This window comes from Trichomonas vaginalis, chromosome II (assembly GCF_026262505.1).
Source record: "Trichomonas vaginalis G3 chromosome II, whole genome shotgun sequence".
Classification (NCBI taxonomy): Eukaryota; Parabasalia; order Trichomonadida; family Trichomonadidae; genus Trichomonas; species Trichomonas vaginalis.
The window spans coordinates 11,843,966-11,864,800 of record NC_067204.1 but is presented as its reverse complement, the minus strand read 5'-3'; the positions used below and the strand labels follow the sequence as shown (position 1 = coordinate 11,864,800).

At 29.5% G+C, this 20,835-nt stretch overlaps 10 protein-coding genes and 1 pseudogene across 11 annotated transcripts, besides 1 other annotated feature; 6 read left to right on the top strand and 5 right to left on the bottom strand.

Annotated features, from left to right (window-relative positions):
- Positions 1-78: 78 nt before the first annotated feature.
- Positions 79-4,386, bottom strand: TVAGG3_0529330 (ankycorbin family; the record flags this gene model as incomplete). The annotated part of the gene is made up of 1 exon (XM_001583975.2): positions 251-4,288. One exon carries the CDS (start codon positions 4,286-4,288, stop codon positions 251-253), a length of 4,038 nt encoding a protein of 1,345 aa, XP_001584025.1.
- An 873-nt stretch (positions 4,387-5,259) lies between these two features.
- TVAGG3_0529320 (N-acetylmuramoyl-l-alanine amidase family) lies at positions 5,260-5,496 on the top strand (the record flags this gene model as incomplete). The annotated part of the gene is made up of 1 exon (XM_001583974.1): positions 5,260-5,496. One exon carries the CDS (start codon positions 5,260-5,262, stop codon positions 5,494-5,496), a length of 237 nt encoding a protein of 78 aa, XP_001584024.1.
- Positions 5,497-5,521: 25 nt separating this feature from the next.
- On the bottom strand, positions 5,522-5,737 carry TVAGG3_0529310 (uncharacterized protein; the record flags this gene model as incomplete). Its single annotated transcript, XM_001583973.1, has 1 exon — positions 5,522-5,737. One exon carries the CDS (start codon positions 5,735-5,737, stop codon positions 5,522-5,524), a length of 216 nt encoding a protein of 71 aa, XP_001584023.1.
- A 70-nt stretch (positions 5,738-5,807) lies between these two features.
- TVAGG3_0529300 (uncharacterized protein) lies at positions 5,808-7,448 on the top strand (the record flags this gene model as incomplete). Its single annotated transcript, XM_051237546.1, has 1 exon — positions 5,808-7,448. The coding sequence occupies one exon, from the start codon at positions 5,808-5,810 to the stop codon at positions 7,446-7,448; it is 1,641 nt and encodes a 546-aa protein (XP_051095370.1).
- A 150-nt stretch (positions 7,449-7,598) lies between these two features.
- Positions 7,599-20,742: a mobile genetic element.
- TVAGG3_0529290 (uncharacterized protein) lies at positions 8,339-9,238 on the top strand (the record flags this gene model as incomplete). Its single annotated transcript, XM_051237545.1, has 1 exon — positions 8,339-9,238. The coding sequence occupies one exon, from the start codon at positions 8,339-8,341 to the stop codon at positions 9,236-9,238; it is 900 nt and encodes a 299-aa protein (XP_051095369.1).
- TVAGG3_0529280 (uncharacterized protein) lies at positions 9,272-9,946 on the top strand (the record flags this gene model as incomplete). Its single annotated transcript, XM_001583971.1, has 1 exon — positions 9,272-9,946. One exon carries the CDS (start codon positions 9,272-9,274, stop codon positions 9,944-9,946), a length of 675 nt encoding a protein of 224 aa, XP_001584021.1.
- TVAGG3_0529270 (phage tail repeat-like family) lies at positions 11,014-12,635 on the top strand (the record flags this gene model as incomplete). Its single annotated transcript, XM_051237544.1, has 1 exon — positions 11,014-12,635. A coding segment is annotated over one exon (1,622 nt), but the record flags the coding sequence as incomplete, so codon positions are not given.
- TVAGG3_0529260 (uncharacterized protein) lies at positions 13,273-13,935 on the top strand (the record flags this gene model as incomplete). The annotated part of the gene is made up of 1 exon (XM_051237543.1): positions 13,273-13,935. One exon carries the CDS (start codon positions 13,273-13,275, stop codon positions 13,933-13,935), a length of 663 nt encoding a protein of 220 aa, XP_051095367.1.
- TVAGG3_0529250 lies at positions 14,424-15,958 on the bottom strand (annotated as a pseudogene). Its single transcript has one exon. A coding segment is annotated over exon 1 (1,535 nt).
- TVAGG3_0529240 (DNA/RNA polymerases family) lies at positions 16,083-19,550 on the bottom strand (the record flags this gene model as incomplete). The annotated part of the gene is made up of 1 exon (XM_051237542.1): positions 16,083-19,550. One exon carries the CDS (start codon positions 19,548-19,550, stop codon positions 16,083-16,085), a length of 3,468 nt encoding a protein of 1,155 aa, XP_051095366.1.
- TVAGG3_0529230 (uncharacterized protein) lies at positions 19,602-20,708 on the bottom strand (the record flags this gene model as incomplete). Its single annotated transcript, XM_051237541.1, has 1 exon — positions 19,602-20,708. One exon carries the CDS (start codon positions 20,706-20,708, stop codon positions 19,602-19,604), a length of 1,107 nt encoding a protein of 368 aa, XP_051095365.1.
- Positions 20,743-20,835: the final 93 nt, after the last annotated feature.

Below are 20,835 nucleotides of genomic sequence, written 5' to 3'. Positions count from 1 at the left end.
AGATAAAAAAAATTCGGATTGTTATTATTATTGATCAAAAATCTTAGATCATAATCAATTGTATGCCATAATTTATCCATTTTATCCATTAAAACACGACTTTACTCTATGTTTGAAAAATCAATTTGACAATAAACAAAAATAAAGCCCTAGGATTACCCATGCAGCAAAACAAGCTTTTCTGAATAATAAAAAACTTTTGATTTGAACTGTGAATATAAATATAAAAAATAAAAATAATAAAAGCTTTTTAAAAGATTTTCTGATATCCGCCAATTGTAACCGAAAGGATTTTATAAGCAAGCATTAGCTGAGCCAAATCAGATTTCTTTAATTTTTCAGCCAAAAACTTGTCAGCTTGAGTTAGAGGTTTGGGTTGAGGCCTTTGAGAAGATTTATAGTGGAATTCTGCAATTCTGCCTTCTTTGAATAATAAGTAATCTGAAAAAGAAGGATCGACAATTCGTTCGTATTCAATATCGATTTTATCAATTAGTTTGTTGATGAAGTAATCATTACCTGTTCGTTCGAATGTTTGAAGTGCTGTCATCATAGGTGTTTCAACAACAACATGACGAAGTGATGACCTTTCAAGCAAAAGATCAAAGCATTTCATAGAATTGAACTCAATACTTGCATTGATCAATGTAAAGTTGTCTGTTGAATAGATATGATCAAATGTCAAGCCTGCAGAAATGAAGAGTTGTAAAATGTCTGATCGATTTTTACTGATTGCTTCTAAAGAAGGAGAGAGGAGATTATAGTAGCCTTCAACTTCTTCGATTGAAGCACCGTTTTCTAAAAGACTCTTCAAAACATTAATATTTCCAAGTCTTGTTGCAATGAACAATAGTTGATGAAGTTGATCAGAAGGATCAGTTAATTCGGTGTCTGTGATTACACAATAAACTGTTCTAAACACTGAATTGCTCTTCGTAATGTTATTTACAACAAAGTTCCATAGGTCAGGATTGGCTGATTGCTTTCTTACTTTAATAAGGAAACTAATTGGACTTAAGTCAATATTAGCTATTGTAAGAATTAGATTCAGTGCTGTTGCATAATTACAACAATTTTGCATTTCTTTAGCTATAAAATCTAAATCTAAATCATTTGGGAGTGAAATTTGTTTGATCATTTTTACCAAATCTTCTTTTTCAGGAAAGCCCGACGATTTACCAGAGATTTTGAGCTGAATCTGATTAACGGATTTGAAATGAGATTCGTATTCATAATCTATCTTGCTGCATATTAAAGAAATGATTTCACTGTTTTTACAATTCATGCATTCTCCAACAGCAGTTTGCATTCCATTAAATTTAAGAGATGCTCCTAAACTAACTAATCTCTCAACACATTCAAACGAATTATAATATATTCCATCTTGAAGAGGAGTCTTTGAATTTATAATAGCATTAATAGGAGCACCTTTTGAAATCAATAAATGCACTGCATCAATGTTGTTCCATCTGATAGCATTGATAAATCCCAATGCAATTGCAAGTTTGGAAACTTTGTAGTCGAACAAATTTTCATAATTTAACTTATTCGGCGAGGCAAATATCTGTTGAAAGTAAAAATCTTCAATTGGAGTTCCTTTCTCAACTAATTGCGTTGAGGTCCTGATTGAATATATGATCAAACAAGAATCGTTAATCCTTTCTCTTCGAGAAACAATAAAATCATAAGCCTCTTTGTCTGTCGGAATTTTAAGAAACAAATTGCATTTGGAAGAATCATTCATTTCCCTTGAAAGTAGCTCATCTAAAATTTTGAATGATATTTCATCGAAAGATTTTTCTTTCCAGAGAACAAAAAGTAACCATTTTGTTTCAAAACCCTGACAAATTTCGTCTTTTATGAATATTTGCCTGTACAAGTTATATTTATTAGAAAAATCCTTATCATCGAATAGGTTTTTGATTAAGGAGATATCTTGTGGATTCAACGGTTTGTTCATTATTGCATGGACAATTGTACTTGGTTTTCCGAATTTAAGGACTTCTTCAATTGTAAAGAATCTTGAATTAACTGGATTAAACATCATATTAGATTTGCCGAAAGAATTTTTCTTTAAAATTTGAAATTCTTCATCTGAAAATTCGAGGAATCTGATGAAATCGAAATTATGTTTTGACTTAGAAAGTGCTTTTATGTCAATATGCTTCTTGTTGACAGGATCTGTGAGAAAATCAAGAAAATCGCTGTGAAGTTTAACCATTTCTTCTGGGAATTTAAATAGTTTAGAATGAAAATTCTTCTCCAATCTTTCTCTGTTGATTGGTTTAAACATAATGATGAATAATTGGAGAATTTTATCATAAAATTCTTTCGTGACTTCAATTCCAATGACTTTATTGATAAAATCAAGATGTGGTGGGATAATGTTTAAGAATTCATCAATATCTTCTTTAACAAGTTCATCAATTTTAGGTGAATTATAAACAAATTCTTGAATTTCATTAATTGTTTTGAGTTTTTCATCAGTTATCAATCCGAATTTTCTTAGAAGAGAAATTAATGGAGAAATATCGGTGTACTCTGGTTGTACCATTGATAACAAGTTGATGCAATCATAAGCAGTAAGCTGTGATTGTAAATCTTGATCTTTCATAATGATATCGGCAACTTTTGCTGGAATGATGCTATTATCATTTGAAATTGAGAAATATCTTGTTAATGGAATACAAACTGATCCATCGGGTTCTTTTTCAACAATCTTTTTTGATGCAAAAGGCCATGTTAAAGATGATGATTGAAGGAATCCAATCAATTGTTCGATCGTGCAATCAGCATCATTAAATTTCTCGCAGAGATTTTGAAACGTTTGGAGGTCGTTCATATTCATTGAATACTTCATAACGTCTATGAGAACTGAGATATTAATTGGGATTCCAGCAATGAATTTCTGATAATTTTTCTCAATGTCAGTATCAATTTGTAAAATATTGTTTACTTCTTTAAATATTTCTGGGTTTTTGCTCTTGATGAAATCAAGAATTTTTGGATTCAACTGGCAAATGCTTGGGAATTTCATATGATTAATAATAACATGAAGGTGTAATGAATATCCGAAAATTAGGGAATAATCAAGAAGTTTTAATATGTAAACATCTCGAGCATTATCAAGGAAATTATTAAGAATTTCTTCATCAGTAACATTGAAAAACAAAGAGCCCAAAAACATGCAACTCTTTGAGAGTTCTCTGATTGGTTCTATTAATCCATCTAATGAAAAAACTGATAACCAATCATTTGTATAGATTAAACGATTCTTCTTAGTTAATGAATAAATTGCACGAATCGTAAGTGTATCTGTAATTGAATATTCAAGATGATTTTGATTCCTTTGTGTAGTTTCTTCTGTTTTTTGGGATTGAAGCCAGTCAAATAATTCATCACGGCGGAAATATAATGCAACAATTGCGGATTCATCGAATCTAATTCCTTTTTGAATAAGAATTCTGATAATTTCCATATTACCACCAACAACTGCATAATTAGAAATATCGGTAAAATTTGGCTCCTGAAGTGACAAATACTTGAAACAGTTAACTGCACCATATAAAGCGGACAATTTTGTTAATGTTTCTAAAATATCGCCTTCTGAGAAATCCATTTTTGATGTTAACTCAATGAATTTATCTGGATTATCATCAATGAAGGTTTCAATTATCTCGATATTAATTTTCTCAAAAAGTTTGCAATTAAAACAATCAATTAGTCTTGAAAATGTTGCTATGTAGGAACGAAATATATTGCTTGCGGTTGTTGCCATTAGTTGCTCTGCTTCAAAGACAGAACAGACTTTTTCTTTGATTAAATAATATGAAAAAATTGGAGTGCAAATAAGGTTTTGACATACGATAATCTTAACATTTTTTGATAGTAATGAGTATAAATGAACGTAATCTCTGACTTTTTGCGGTCTAAGAAAGATATTTGTCGATAACTCTTGGAAGCCAGTATGAATGTTATTTTCGATGAAATCTAAAAGTTTAGATGTCTGTTCTTTGTTGTTACGGTCGTAATTCAAAAATAAATTCTGAATTTCATTAATAAATTCTAAACTTTTTGGTAATTCTGTGTTTACTATATCTTCTGGTGGGTAGAATGTAAATCCTGTAGCTAATTCTTGTGGACTCAGAATTGTGTTTTGAAACCTAGTAAAATCAAATAGAGCCAGAACTGTGTTCATCTCTGTATTTTTAGATATTAGCTTAAAAATATCTAATTGAGCATTGTTATTGTGAGATATAGAAAAAAAAACATGAGTAGAAATAGGCATGCGCTCTAAAGCTGGAATATTACCCGATACTAGCTCATTATGTTTAATATTCTCTATTTGAGAAGATTTTGTTTGCAAACTTATCATAGGATTTATTTATCTTTTATGTTGGAATTTTTTTAAAAAAATTCCTAACTTTCAAGTTTTATCGTCCATTCAAAATTCTATGGATCTGATTTGGAAGCCTATGGATGATATTTGAATTTTTTCCATGTTATTAGTATGAAACAACATACTATGTTTCATTTATGGAGCTACAAAAATTTTGTAAAACTTTCAACCGTTAGTAGTAGGGTAGGAAGGGTTGTGTGACTTTTTTTGTTACATCTATATATAGACGATGCATAAAAATATATTTATTCATAAATCATTAAAAAATTAACATTGATTTTAAAATAATTTATTTTATCTTTTATAAAAGAAGTTATATATAGATGATGTCAGATATTCCACGATTAATTAAACCAATGTTAAAATCCTGAATGGAATCAATGGAGTCATAAACGAGTAAAATAAATGAGAAAAATAAATTGAAACTAATGATTATTTGAATTTATGAAATCAATTATTTGATTCATTCTTTCTTCAATCTCTTCTATTCTTTTTGTTAAATCATCTATTTTCATTAATGAGGTGATTCTTGATTGAGGAATAGATTTCAAACTAACCACTCCTTTTATTTTTGAAATTTTGAATCCATCAACTTTAAACATTTTATTCAATTTACATGTTGTCAATTCTTCAAATAATTTTTTATTATTAGCATAATAGTCATTAAATTCTTCAATAGATGAAAAAATTTTTATTTCAGTAATTGGTTTAACAACGTTTATTTTTTGTTGAACATTTTCACTTTCATTTATTTCTTCCTCCTCTGTAACATTTATTTTTAAAATCGGTTTCATTTATCATTAAATAAAAATTAGAATATAAGTGATGAAATATATTTTTTAATTAATATTAAATCAGAAATGGCTGCAGGATTCTTTAAAAAATTATGGGATGGAATTAAGAAAGCTGCAGGTTGGGTTTATAAAAAGGTTATTAAACCTGTTGCAAACTTTTTGGCACCAGTAGCGAAAACGGCAGGAACTATCATAGGTGGAGTATTAGGTACTAAAGCAGGTAATCCAGCGATGGGAGCACAAGCAGGTAACGCAATTGGTGGAATTGCTGAAGGAATACTTAATAAAATAGGAGGAAGATAGTGGAAAAAATAAATAAATATTATTTTTATCTTAGTATCGGTTGTAGTCTTTGATAAACTTTTTCTCCTTTATTTAAAATTTCTCTTATTGGGGCAGCTTTTGGCGTTATTGATTCAGCAACATCACTAATTGCTTCTTTATTCTTAAATATCCAATTTGCTCCCTTCTTCAATGTTTCCCAAACTTTACTCGCTCCTCTTTTTACTCTATCCCACAGTTTCTTAAATATACCTGCAGCCATAGTTGATTATTTCATTAAAATTAAAAATTCATTTCCATCTTTTAATTTTGATTTTTTTATTTATTAATAAATGACGACTAACTATTTAGTGCCAAACACCAAACCGATTAATGGAAATGTGTTTCATTCATTCGAAAAGATAAATGAAATATTTGCAAAGAATGACGGTAGAAGATATTATAGAGAACTTGAAAGTTCATGCTATGACTCTGATGCTCCATATTTTGATGATAAACAAACTCATTTAAGAATTACAAATCCAGCTCATGATGTGAACCAATTAGGTGACACATATATTAAACGCAAAGTTAAAGCAACTCTAGTTTCAAATAAAGCTTTCACATGTGATGCCGCTTTTAAATGCATGCGTTTATTTGTTGGTTACAAATCATCAAATCAAAGCTTTAAACAATTAGAAGTAGAAACCGAAAGAGGTGATGCTGGTTATCTTCAGATGGATTGCGCCCGTGAATCTTTCGCATTTGCAACATATAAACCAAAATCAGAAAGGAAAGTTAAAAAGTTTGTTCATTCGTTATATAATAATGTTCAAAAATATGATAACTCAGTATGTGGTAAATATATTGATCCTTCAGAAGTTTTCAAGAGAGCAAATGAAGAAGTTGATATCACTTTTGATATGATTATTCCGGTAAATGATTTGTTAGCATTTCAGGCGTTCGATGATTATCCTAAATCATTTGGTGATATCATTCTTAAATATTATGTTTTAAGGGATACTTTAGTATTTTGTCAGGTTGACCCGTTAAGAGTTGCTGATTTACAAAATTACGTTTATGAAAAGATAACTGATGAAAATTATGAAAAGATTATGAATCATGTTTATAAATATGATCGCAAATTCCAACAAATTGGACTTCCTGCCAAATTAATTACAAGCTTAGCCGCTACATCTGCTGACGCATCAGTTGAAAGTGTTATTATTTCATGCACAAAGATGGAAGTTTTAGAGGATAAATGCATTACACCAGGATACGGTTTAATTGAAGAATCAGTTAAAGCAATACCACGTTTATTCAGTAAGGAAGATCCATTCATGATTCCAGCTCAACATATTGACGTTCGTTCACTCAATGGAGGTCGCATCACTCCTGAAGGTATTAGCTCAGATTTCTCATACGCTCTTCATAATGTTACAGATGTTGTGTTAACATTTCCGAAAAATGCAATGCAAAGAACAGTTTTAGAAAATCCAATGCTTCGAGGTCTTCAGGTCAATATAGATTCCAGAAACTTCCCCGATCAAGCGATGACCACAGTGGGCGACATATTCTTTACACGTATGCTTCAAGCTTCTGATTTAGATGGAGTGAATGAATGCACGGAAGAATACGAGGACTCATTAACTAGACCACTGAATGCAGATGATGGCACACCATTAGCTAGAACATGGAAAGACCAAACTTCATTCTTATGCACTATTCCAGTTCAACGTGATGGAGCAGGTATATTCTTTGATGGATTAGAAACTTTCAACTCACAAGTTACAGTACAAGTGAAAGCTTATCCAATCATTCAGGGTGAAAATGACACTTACTGTTCAAAGGTGACAAATCCTCCTCAGGTTTGGTTTACTAGGACTACATATTGGACATGGACACCGGATGAAGGTTTGAAATATCATCCAACAGGTACACCACCACAGTATAGAAGTTCATATGATGAAATATTGATGAATAGAAATGTTTAAAATTATAAATTTATTTTTGATTAAATGGATTTAAATTCATCCACCCCTTATGAAGAATTAGCAGGAGTATATAATACATACGTAGATGATATGATTAATGAAGCATTGAGTGATAATAGAAATGCTCTATCTAAGGAAAAATTAATGAAAATTCCATATTCTGAATGTTACTTAAATTCAATCACTGCAGCAATTGGTAAACAAAATAAAGGTAAAACATTAACGATATTAAAACAAATTATCATTATTGCTAACACTTCCCCCATTCACATGTGTTAATTTATATCAACCGTTCAGGTTCACCTTCAGATGATACATTTGAATCTTTAAAGCATTTAATCAAAATTCCAATTATTTATTTATCACAAGAAGAAGCAGAAGATTATTTAAAAAACTTTTTAATGTATAAAGAATTATATAATACAATCAAGAAGCAAGATTAGAGGATAAAATTATTGATAAACAACGGGATGAATTATTTGAAACACTTTCTATTTCAAATTTTGATAGAGAATTTTTGCATTCACTCATTTTTCTAGATGATGCAGTGAAATCAAAACTCATAACAAATGAGAAATCATATTTTAATCAGTTATTAACTCAATGTCGACACATTCAGTGTTCATTCTTTATGGCTGTTCAATATTTCAAAGCATTAAGCACAAACATTAAATCAAATCTATCAACCCTTTTCATTTTCAGTGGGTTTAGTCGTCAACAGTTGAACGTTATGCTTTATCAAGTGAATTTACCAATGAGCATTAATGAACTTTACACACAATATCAGCAATTAGGTGAACATGGAAAAATAATAGTTGATTTAAATAAAGGAGGTGTTAAATTTGATTAACTTTTTATAATTAATTTTTATTTTTTATTTATAATTAAACATGACAGAAATAGCAAATCTTCTACAGGTTCCATTAAAACAAGGAACAAACAAAAAGGGTACATATAATAGAACTATGAAAGTTCCTGATGGAATGAAAGAATTAGTTCATATTGTTGCTGGTCTTCAAAAAGATGTTAAACAAATGAGAAACGTTTTAACATTACCAGAAGCTCAAGCATATGCCAAACGTCATGGTCCAAATTGGGAAGCACACGAAGCAGACATTACGGGTCCAAATGGAAAACCTGATGGTATAAATGAAGTTTTCGTTACTGATGGTCAAGGTAATATTAAAGTCATAAATGGTTATAAATTAACTATATCTGATTATCCTAAACGTAAAGCATATAATGAACGTTATCCTATGCAATTTGATGAAAATGGAAAAGCTGTTAAACAATACATTGGAGAAGGTGAAAATGGTCCAATTAATTCATACCGTCATAATCCATATTCTTATTTCAATGAAGAATTAAATGCTATTGAAGAGGGACCGGATGGATTACCACGATATTCTAACCAGTTTGATGGTCAATATGCAAATATTAGACCTGAAATTTCAGCTAAGAAATTCTTTAAAGTTGCTTTATTCGATCCAGTTTTCGCAAATGTTAAAGATGAACTTAAACAGCAATTCCAACCAATTATAGTAGCAAGAATTGCATCAGGTGCTTTATCTCAAGCATTCAAAGATTTAATTAAGAAACCATTATATCAGCAACGAGGTTTAACTTATGATTTAGTTAAGGAATCAGATAAAAGAAAATTTGAGAAATCACTTGATTATAAGAATGCAATTAATGAATATATTCGGTCTATTAATTTCGATGAAACAGCTAAAAATCAACTTCATGAACAAATACAGGGAATAATAGATTCAAAAGTTCCAGCAAAATAAAAGTTTAAATATATTTTTTTTATTCGAATATAAATGAGAAGACGTTTCACTAGTCAAAAGAACACTAACGCAAAAGCAGAGATTACGGTTGGTTATAACGTAAATGATGATAAATCACGAATTATTCAAAATGTTAAAGTTAATGTTAGCCCTGAATTAACGAGGTCAGCAACTCAACCAAATTTATTAACTCGTGACTTACCGAAAAAGGAGGAGGAGAATGAAGAAAACCATGAGAATGGAGACCCAATCATTTTATCTGAACCTGGTAAAGAACCCGTTGAAATTCCCACTTATCCAACATACCCCCCACCTCTTTCATCAAACATCGAGAACCCATATAAAATAGACATTAATTCTGAATTAATGAAAATTTACCGTGATATAATAATTAATAATTATGATTCAATAATAAATTTAATTGACCGATCCGGTTTAATTATTTTACCTTATGAATCATTAATTCACATTATCGCCATTCTTTGTGATGTTCAAGATTCAGACGTTAAGATTCAATTTTTCATAGATGATGAGGTTTCATGCTGCGGAACAGTTGCAAAAATAAATCCTATAAAGGATATTAGCACAATTAAGATATCAAAGAACGGAACAACAACTGAACTTCATTTAACATATAATGATATTTATAATAAAATAGTTGATGAATATAAAATATCACTTGAAAAATTCTTTGTTAAGGCTATTTAATATTCAAGCATTAACATTATCGAATAATAATCCTTTGAATCATAATCAATAATAATTGACCTTTCACCAGTTTCTATCGTTTGTTTTATTTCTTTTTGTTCCCCACTATCCGGATCGGTCATTGTAATTGTTTTTGTTATAGTATCAGCTTTATCTTTAACTTCAATCTTTTTTCCATCAGGATATTTAAACCAAAATTCCAAAAATTCGATATTGTCAATCTGTTCATATTTTAATCTATCAATTACATTTTTAATACCATCTGAAAATCTTATGAAATGGTCATTATATGGGTTTGATTGAACTAAATTTGAATGAAGTGAAATATAACCTGTTGATGAATATGACATCGACTCATATTTTCTGAAAACACTAAAATTTATAACATGAATGAATTTCTTATTCGTTGAATTTATGAATTCTTGAGGTAAATTTAATCCCATTCTTTTAGACCCTTCAAATTATATATCATTTATTAAAGATGACCATGAAAAAACGTATGATATGTATATAAATAATGTGATAACGAAATGGGATATTAACATGATTTTAAGTTATTTAAATGAATCATTTATCGTATGGTATGAAGAAAATTTTAAATCAAAACCTGATAAACTTTTTGAACTTGATGAAATAAATAACCTTATTAAATTTCCGCTGAAAATTAAATTTTGTACTCCTCATCTTCGTTCATTGTTGGGGATATTAAATTTTGAAAAAGATGTTGGGGATGTTTTGTATTCTGACACCGGTTCCAATTTCATTTTAATCAAATGTGATAAAGTTAATACCCCAATGAGATTTTCACATCAAACATTAGACCCTAACTCTTACCCATCAATACAAAACATTTTATCCATCAACTTAAACACATTTTCTTTATCATATCCGTTTCAATTATCCGGGAATTCATTTATTCTTCATTCAAAAGATTTATCAAATATTAAATTTAGAATAACTGACCTATTTGATTGTGATTTAGAATTTATGAATGAAATATTATGGCAATTTCAAATAGAAAAAATAGCTGATGAGATAACGGATTAAATATTTTTAAATCATAATAAATGATTAAACAACAGCAACCACAGCAACTTAAGGCGCAAAGCACCCAGGTCCTTCAGACCATTACATACGCCATATATGCATATAATTCAAAGACAGCAGAACAAACACAAAGGTTGAAATATAGAGATTTGGAGATAGTATTGAAAAATGACCATTTCGAATTCGTTTGCAAAGGTGGTGCAGTGATATCAAATATAAAAGAAATTTTATTTATGAATTCAAAAATTAAAGGAATAACGGATGATATAACATCAATTCCACCAGAAGAACAAAGATATTACGCATTAAATGCATTTCCTAAAGTTTTGAAGATTGGAAGATTTAATTTAAATGAGGAATTCATAAAAGGTTTCCTTAATGACATAATGAAGAAGGCAGATAAGGAATATGTTAATGGTGAATTAATGAAGAAGGCAAATTTGGTTTATGTTGATGAAAAAGATAATGAAATTAAAGAAAGGGTTGAATGGTATCATGAATGGACATCAAAGATTTTAAAAACTAAAGCTGATACAGGATGGGTTTCAGGATGTTTAGACCTTAAAGCAGATAAAACTTATGTTAATGATGAGTTAGAGAAGAAGGCAGATAAGGAATATGTTAATGAAATATACCAAAGTTTGATAGGAACAACTAAAAATATTGAAACTATTGTTGGTGACTTTTCTGTCAATGAAGAAAATAAATATTTTAGATGGCAGTTTGTACAGTCCTTAAAAAATGGTATACGATGTAAACTCATTCCGAAAAATAACAATGAAATGTATGTAAGCTATATAAAGAATAATGGTACACAAGTTAAAGTTCCATTAGACAACAACTGCTACTTAAACTTATATGAAGACGAACAAAAGAAATATTTAAGAGTTTATGAAATGACAGATATGACATTGCCTGACCCAGCTCCAGCACCATATTATTATGACTATGGAGATGACGATAGAACACCACATGTAGATGAACAAAAGCTAACATTATATTTAGATTATTATAGATATAAAAGATATAATGCAATAGAAAAAACGAGAATAGTATATTATTATACAGATGACAAAAATAAATATTATAGTCAAGATTTTACCTACCCTGAAAACATAAGATTATATTATAAAAAATATTCTGACACAAACCAGAAGAAACCTGAAATAGTTACACTATATTTTAAGTTCAAAAGAGACAATCCTATATTATCTCATATGTTTGATTTAATGAACCCAGTAGGTTCTATTTATACATCTATGGATGCAAGAGGTCCTCAAGTAATGTTTGGTGTTGGTGCATGGGAACAGATTGTAGACAGGTTTTTGTATTGTGCAAACTCTTCAAAGGAAACAGGTGGAAGTAAAACGATTTCAGGTGAAAATTTACCTGCACACAGTCACTACATAGATTTAAGTACATCTCAGGCAGGTTGGCATAAGCATAGATATTGGGATTGGTCAGGAATGACAAAAGGTAAAGGATATGATGTTAAAGACGACGTTAAGTTTGCTATAAATTGTTACTGGAGTGACACTCAGGGAGAAGGAAACCATACACATTCCGTTTCAGGATATACACAAACAACGGGACAAAGTAAAGAATACATGCCACCTTACATGACAGTTTACGCATGGTATAGAGTTCAATGAACGCTCAATGTTTGTAAAACAAACTTTAGAACGGACTGAAAGTCCTGAGCTCCAAAAGAGCGAACAGCATAATTTAAATTTTTATTTTAGTATAAATGAAGATTCTACCATATGGTGTTATTGGAAGAGATAAAGATGGAAACCCAATATTTGATCCAAAGTTAAAATTAAAGTTACTGACAAGACAACAACTTGAAAAGTTGCTGAAACCAAAACAGGATGAAAAATGAGAAAATGAGAAAGAAAAATTTAAATTATGTAATTTTATTTTTATCATAAATGACAAAATTAATTAAGCCAACTATTTCTAAATTAATGATGCCAATGAAATCATTTCGTGGAGTACTTATCCCAGGTTCTTCACAATTAGCCAGGGCAGGTGTTGTGACTCAAGGTGGAACATTAGCGAATCCATTCAAATTATTAACTAAAGATGAACTTAATAAAACGATGATAAAATAACTGATAACAAAATTTTATTTCACTGCTACCAGGTAATTTAACTTTTCTGAAAAAATGAGACAACATGACATTTTGACAACAGTCCTGGAAATATGATGCAGCCCAAAAATAAAGTTAGTTTTAAAATTATTTTTATTTTTTTTTATTTTGTATGTAAGAACAGAAATGTCAGTCGAAGCAAAAACATTCACAAACAAATCTAATGGTGAAACATTCACAAAAGGCACTTATAATGGTATTGAAGTCTTACGTAGAGACAAGGATGGTTACATTAATGCAACAAAGATGTGTCAACAGTTTAGGAAAGACTTTAGAAAGTTGTTGGAAAATAAGTCCTGGGAAGAGTATTATAAGGCATTTTGTGAAGAATATAGCAACCGCCAGAATTCCGACGGTTGCTTTTTATACAAAATTCATGCAGGAATTCCTGATGAAATCAAACAGGTTAGAGGAACGTATGTAGACCCAAGACTTATAAACTATATAGCAATGTTGGCTTCTCCAAAATATTGCATAGCAGTTGGAAAAATTATGGACTCCATAGACAAGAAAGTTCATGAGAAATTAGAAGAAGAAGAACTCGAAGATACAGTAGAGAATGCTAAACATTTGTTTGAAGAAGAAGTTGGAAAAATGTGTGAAAAACAATTAGAACACGAACGTGAGATATGTTATGGTTATAGAGATTCTCCATACGAACTAGACCAATGGGAACAAGAAGATTTAAAGAGAGAATTTAGAGAATATGAACTCGCTAAGATAGCATTTGAAGCTGCAGAAAAGAGGTTAAAAGTTTGGGGTTGTTTTGTACAAAAATATTGTGAGTAAATGAATCATTTATTTTTATCATAAACGACCAAAAATATATTTTATCGTTAATGTTTTCAGGTACTTCAATAATGAATTATTTTTAAAGAACCGAAGGTGCTACCATGTTACCATGTGCTACCAGGTCATTTAACTTCTCTGAAAAATGTTGACAACATGACATTTTGACAACATCATGGGAGGAAGGTATTTATGAATTATTTTTGGATTGAGTTTAAAAATTCATCTTTATTAAATTCATCTCTTCCAATCAATTTATTTATTCTATTAAATTTTTTATTTTTGCTTCACTCAGTTTAATGATTGAACGATAAGTTTCTAATTTTTCGATTATTTCTTTCCTCTCTTTATCGTTTTCAACCCCACCACATTGCTGCTTCTTTTTGCAATAGCATATTTTTGATTTAATTCTGTTTAGTTTCTTTTTATATTCATCGTCTGGACTCTTGGTTGCTTCGTTGTCACTCATTTCTTACGAAATAAAAAAATTAAATGTTATTTAAATATAATGGAGTAATAAAATAAATCGGAATTTCTATTAATTTATTGTTAACCTCAACTAATACATTACCGTTAATATATCTAACAAATTCAGCTATTGTGTCAAATCTTCGTCTTCTTTTTGTCATTGATTTATCAGTTTTTCCATAATCGAGATGAATCAAAACTTTATCCCCTTGTTTAAAATTCATGAGCCCCGAATTAATTTGTTCACGTTTAACATCATTTAACCTTTCCATTTGCTTTCTAATATATTCCCATTCTTTTGAAATATCATTTTTCATTTCCACCGGTTTCATGTTTATAGTTCTATGCCATGAATTATTGTAATAATATACTAACTGCTGTATGATGGAGTCATGATTTCCATCCCAGTATATCTGACCGTTAACCCCTAACGCATCTCTAAGAGTTCTCATTACTGCATCAACTATTTTATTATGAAACGTATATGGAGAGGATGAAAAGTAAAAATTAATTTGTGGGAAATAATGAGCCATAGCTGCCTGAAATCCTTTATCACCATCACCCCTGATATTATCCACTCTTTCATGATCTAGTAAGTATTGAATAGCTCTTCTTGTTTCCTGTTCTGTTTTCCCTTTCACCGGAATGCAATATAAATATCTTGTGTTAATGTTAATGACAAATAAATAAGTAACATTTCCTTTTGAATATTCTAAATGATCGATTTCGTATGAATATGGATATGGTGCAAATGAAGGGCGACCAAATTTTTCCTTTAACGGTTGAATTTTTGGGTCAATTGGTTTATTTAATATTTTGAAATCCTTTTTAAAATCTTTTTGCTTCTTTAATGTTTGAAATGGATATAATAAAGTGAATGATGAAGGATTAACTGAAGGAGGAGGAGGTACTACTGTTGGAGGTTTTGGGGTTGCAAGTGGTTTAATTTTATTTGCTTTGATTTTGGATGATGAAGTTTTGGATTTCATTCCCCTTTCATTAATTCCGGATGTATTCTATTCATTTGTTTTAAATATGCTGTATATAAAGGTTTGATATACTTTCCCGCTTCGAGTTTATGTTGAAGGATGAATTCCAAAAGTTGATCTTCATTTAAAAGTCGGGCTGAATGTGGTTTAACTAATGAATCATAAATTAAAGCTTGTGCTTCATTTATGGTCTGAATGACCTGGGCGTTTTGCACTTTTAGCTTTTGTTCCTTTGTTTTTTGCAGCTCAGGATTATATAATTTATATAATTCATCAATATCTTCTTCTGTTAATACTTTATTTTTGAAATCTTTCAATTGTTTAAGTTGTGATTTAGTTTTTCCCTTTGTATATTCATTATTTTTAATTTTGTCTTTAATTTTAGAAATTATTTTATCATGATATTTCAAAATTTCATTTTTATAATATGAATAATAATAATCCATATCATCACCCGTTATATTTTCATCATATTTTTGGAGATATGCTTTTAATTCATAATAAGTAAGAAAATTTTGATTAAATACTAAATCATCAATTAAAATTTTTAAATCTACATTATCCATTTATATAAAAATAAAATAAATGTTTTAAGGGCGCCCACCTCTTTGATCAAGAATCAAAACCATCATTAACGGTTCCTTTTGTCTCTTCTGTGGCATTTTATTAAAAATAAAATTTTAAATTGTATTAAATAAATGGCATACAACATCCATTTTCACAACATACAGCCTTAGTGTGTGCTCCTGTTAATGCAGTCTTACCAATTGTTAAGCGAGTCATTGACCCATTTTTAAGTTGTAAATTAATATTCTGACCATCAAATATCACTTTATCATTTATTATATCCAAATAATTTTTAGGTGTTAATTGTTTATTTTGTCGTAAACTAACACCTTTCATTTTTTGTGCAATCTTTTTAAAATCACCTCCATCAATTGAACCGTTGAATGATGTATAACACTTGGGGCATAAAGCAACCATGTTATCACCTTGTTTCTCAATTGCTAAACCCAATAACTTCTTCTCATGTGCTTTTTCTTCAGCTTTATTCTTTAATTTAGGTTTAAATTTCTCATCAAAACAGAAGAAATCAAATGGTGCGAATTTGAAAATGTTTTTATCATAAAATTGTTTATCAGTAACAATTGCTTGAAATGCTTGAGTGTTAGGAAGATTTGGATCACCAGCGATTGCCCAATAAGATGAATCAGTATCACCTTCAATGAAATGAAAACGATTAACATTCATGCATTTATACATAAAATCATAAATGAAAACCAAATACCAGTATTTAGCATTATCTAAAGTGAAGAATGCCTCTTGTAAACGTGTATCACATCTATAAAATCTATCTTTGAGCATCACTTGATACGTATCCTCTCCTATTTCTCTTATGTTTTTAAACTTATTTGACATACATGCAACGCGTGCCTTCTGTGCATTCATTATTTTAGTCTTTGTGTAATTTTGTGTATTCATTGCATCGTAACCATATGATCCATTAAGTGAAATCTTGCAAAATAAACTTTTTCCTTTATTTCCTTCTAATTCAGCCTTTTGTCTTTCGTTCATAAATTCATTCGCAAATTCATTAAAGCAAGTGTTTTTAGTAAATGTTAAAATTGATTGAATGTCATCAATGATAAAATGAAATCTGTCGATTAGATACCAAAGATAATAAGAAGAAAATGGTTGATATTGGTTGTGTGTTGATGCTAACTGAGTTAATTTTCTCTGTTTCTGGTCAACTGGTAGATTGTTTGATTTCATGTAATTATACATAAAACCACCAATTGTTTTTTCATCTGTGATAATATCTAAGTTTCTTATTATCGGTAAAAAGTTTATGTAATCATTAATGTATTTTTCATCAATGTGACCCTTTACTTCAGCCACGAATAAAGTATTTTTCTTCTTAATTATTCCCAATGCTTTTGCTTTCTTTGTTGTTGTATCACAAATGATAACACCATTCAATCTTCCCGGCATATACATTTTATGGTCAGTATATTGAATGAAATCATGAGGATTAGATGAAAATGATGAAGGATATAATGAATTAAAGTCAACACCAACGAAATGAGTCATAATGTTAGTGGTGTCCTCATTTGATACAGTTTTAGTTTCTGGATTATATGAAAGTTTATTAATGTGCGTGATTCCTTTAAGATTTACTCTATGTTGAACATTTGATAGACCACCAGTAATTCCATTACGGAGAATGTGATAAGCTTCAACTGAATCTAAAGTCATTGGTAAATTATTTTTTAATGCATAATTTCTTAAATTGATTCTTAAACGTTGAACATCTTCATCTTTATTTGATTTTACGACATTGCAATAACAACACATTAACTGACAATTTTCTTTGGTATGTGGTTTTTCATTATCGATTCTATCTAATGTTGGTTTATTTGCATATGTAAACACTTTACCACACATTTTGCATTTAGATGAAAGGATTAAATCATGATAGTATTGAAAATCATCCATTGAAACATTATTTTTAGTATCTCTTTCTGCTTTTTTATCTTGTTTCTTATATGATTCAATTTTATATTTCCAATACTTTTTCGTTAATTCAAAACTTGATTCTATCTCTTCCTCAGGATATTTTTCATTAGGATTAAAGTCTTTATATGCTAAAGCGTAACGAATCATTGAAGCATTCGATGATAAAGAAAGATTATGAAGCGTGTCAATTTTATAAACAAATGTTTCTTCAATAATTTTATCAATTGGGTCAATCATAATTTCAACATCTTTATTGCAATAATGAATAAAATATTCTAATCTATTCTTAAAGTTTTTAGCATCATTGAGATATATTTGATAATCACTATCTGATATAGTTTCTTGAGTTAATGCTGAATAAAATGAATCTTGAGTGAATGGTTCCACTTTATATAATTCTTCTTCGTAATTTTCCCACGTGATGAATTGATAAGGGAAAAAGGATTTAACACGTGATTTATTGTTTCCGAAATCTTGAGTGAATTGGTCTAATGTCCCACCCGCTATATAATTTCTGATGTCAATAAATCTTAATTCATATGGAACGTTTGTTTTCTTTACAATGATTTGCTTAAATTGTGAAGATGAACCCAGCATTGATTTTATTTTCCATTTTGCAGTGTTTAAATCATGAAGAATTAAATTTAAATCAAACTTTCCTGAATTAAAACCTATGATATTCACTTTATTGAATTCCTCATCTAGAAGTTCTTTAAATGCTTCCTTCTGTTTTTCATTTAATGTATGAGACAAAGTCCCCACCGTTTGCGGCTTCAATAATTCTTCATATTGTTCAATATTTGATTTAGCAACTAATGAACAGGTTGAAAATAAAAACTCAATCCAATCAGAAATAAAAGAATCACTCGAAGTTAAGCAAAAATTCCTCGTATATGTTTTATCGTTTAATTTAACCGTTGATGATACCATGAATGGTTTTAAGTAAGCGTTCAAAGTTGCACACTCAGAAAGTTGTAATTCTTCTTTAGTCTCTAATGTTTCAAAGTCAAAAGTAATATAATATCTTGTCGGTTTATAATATTCCTGCAAATTGTGAGCTAATAACCACTGATATATCTTCTGTTTCGTAATATGTGGTGCATATGGTTGCTGGGTATTTTGCAATTGAACGTCTTGAATTAATCTTCCATTATTTTCTTTACATTTCTCACAATGCTTTAAAAATCTTCTTTGGTTTTTCCTTTCTGGATCATCACGGATAGAATAAACTTCTTCTTTACAATATGGACAAACTTTATAGCCGGTGAGTGCTTCAACGTCTGTTATTCTGTCAGCGTGAAGTTTTCCACATGGACTCTGTGTTAATAAAATATTTACTGTTTCAAATTCTGGATCTATCATTATTGATTCCACTAATGGAAAGTCTACCTTATTTATGTCCACGTCTTCTGGTTGAGGATCACAATAATAGAAATCAATATTAACATTTAACATTCTCGCTAATCTCTCACTTTCTGATGAAATGTTAAACCCGTCATATGCATCTATTGCTTCATTTAAATAGCTTCTACGAGTTTTAGGATTAACACCATCAGGAATGTTATAGAAGCGTTTAAATAACCTTCTACCTTCTGCCCTAATTTGATTATCATTCATTTTAGCTGTTCCGTTTTTGTTCATTTATGAAAGAATAAAATATCAAAAAATAAATAAAAATAAAGTTTATTTTTATTAAAGTCCATAAAATGAATTAAGAACACATAAATTTTTATCATCTGCGACGTGACGAATACATTTTAATTTACTCAAGAATGCGTACCCTGATACATTAAATTTAATTCCTGTCTTATTTAATTTCACAACTTTGAAAAGGAATGTATGAATAGCTATAAAATGATGAGAAGATGTTTTATGGGTTGCTTCCATTTTTTCTGAAATAAATGAATAAATATAATGCTTATACGTTTTCATATCTTTTATGTTCTTAATAACGAATGGTATAGACCTTTCCACTTCATCTTCCTTCGGTGCTGTTCTTTCATATGAAACATTATTGGTATCTTCAACAATGAAACCGCAATCACACAAAATTTTATATGTTCCAATGGTTTCTTTTGATATTTTATCTAATAAATCAAAAACTTTATCAACACCCGTGCATTTACTTAAATAATAATTTGTGTAAATATCATGATCTTCTTTCTTAATCGTATTAGTTGCATATGTCACGTTTCTAAGAGCTTTTTTGAATTTTTCGGAATCTAAAGGTGATGAAAATAAGATACAGGGGTATTCTTCATTATCAATAAATTGTAACTTATGTTTACGAATAAATTTAGTACCTTCTTCTGAAAGTGTTTCGTCTATTTCACCATCTAATAAATTTTGTGTTGATTCTGAGACATAATTTTTATATCTTTTTTCATGAGATTTCTGAACTTCTGATTCTGAAGCTGGGATATTCATTAAACCCTCTACTTCATTTTCATTATATTTTTCAACTTCTCTTAATTCCTTAATTTTTTCATCTATTTCATCTCTTATTTTTTCCAGTCTTTCAATTTCATCATATTCATCATCTTTAATTCGTTCTTCATAATATTCAGGGAAAACATCAGGTTCTTTAGGTTTTTCTTTTTTAGATGCGGGATATAAGAAATTTATAACATCATCTTTATTCATTTTTCCATCATAATCAAACTCATTTAAAAACTCCGCGAATTTTTGACAATTTCTTAAATAATATTTATCAACCTCATAACCCGCCTCCTCTAATATATCCTTTATTTCCCTGTTTGTGAATCCTAATTTTTTAACGTCGTTAGTCTTGACACTCATTTCATACAAAATAAAAATAAATTATTCAGAAATGAAAGACATGAATTTTTAAAGTTTATTTTACTCGTTTATGACTCCATTGATTCCATTCAGGATTTTAACATTGGTTTAATTAATCGTGGAATAT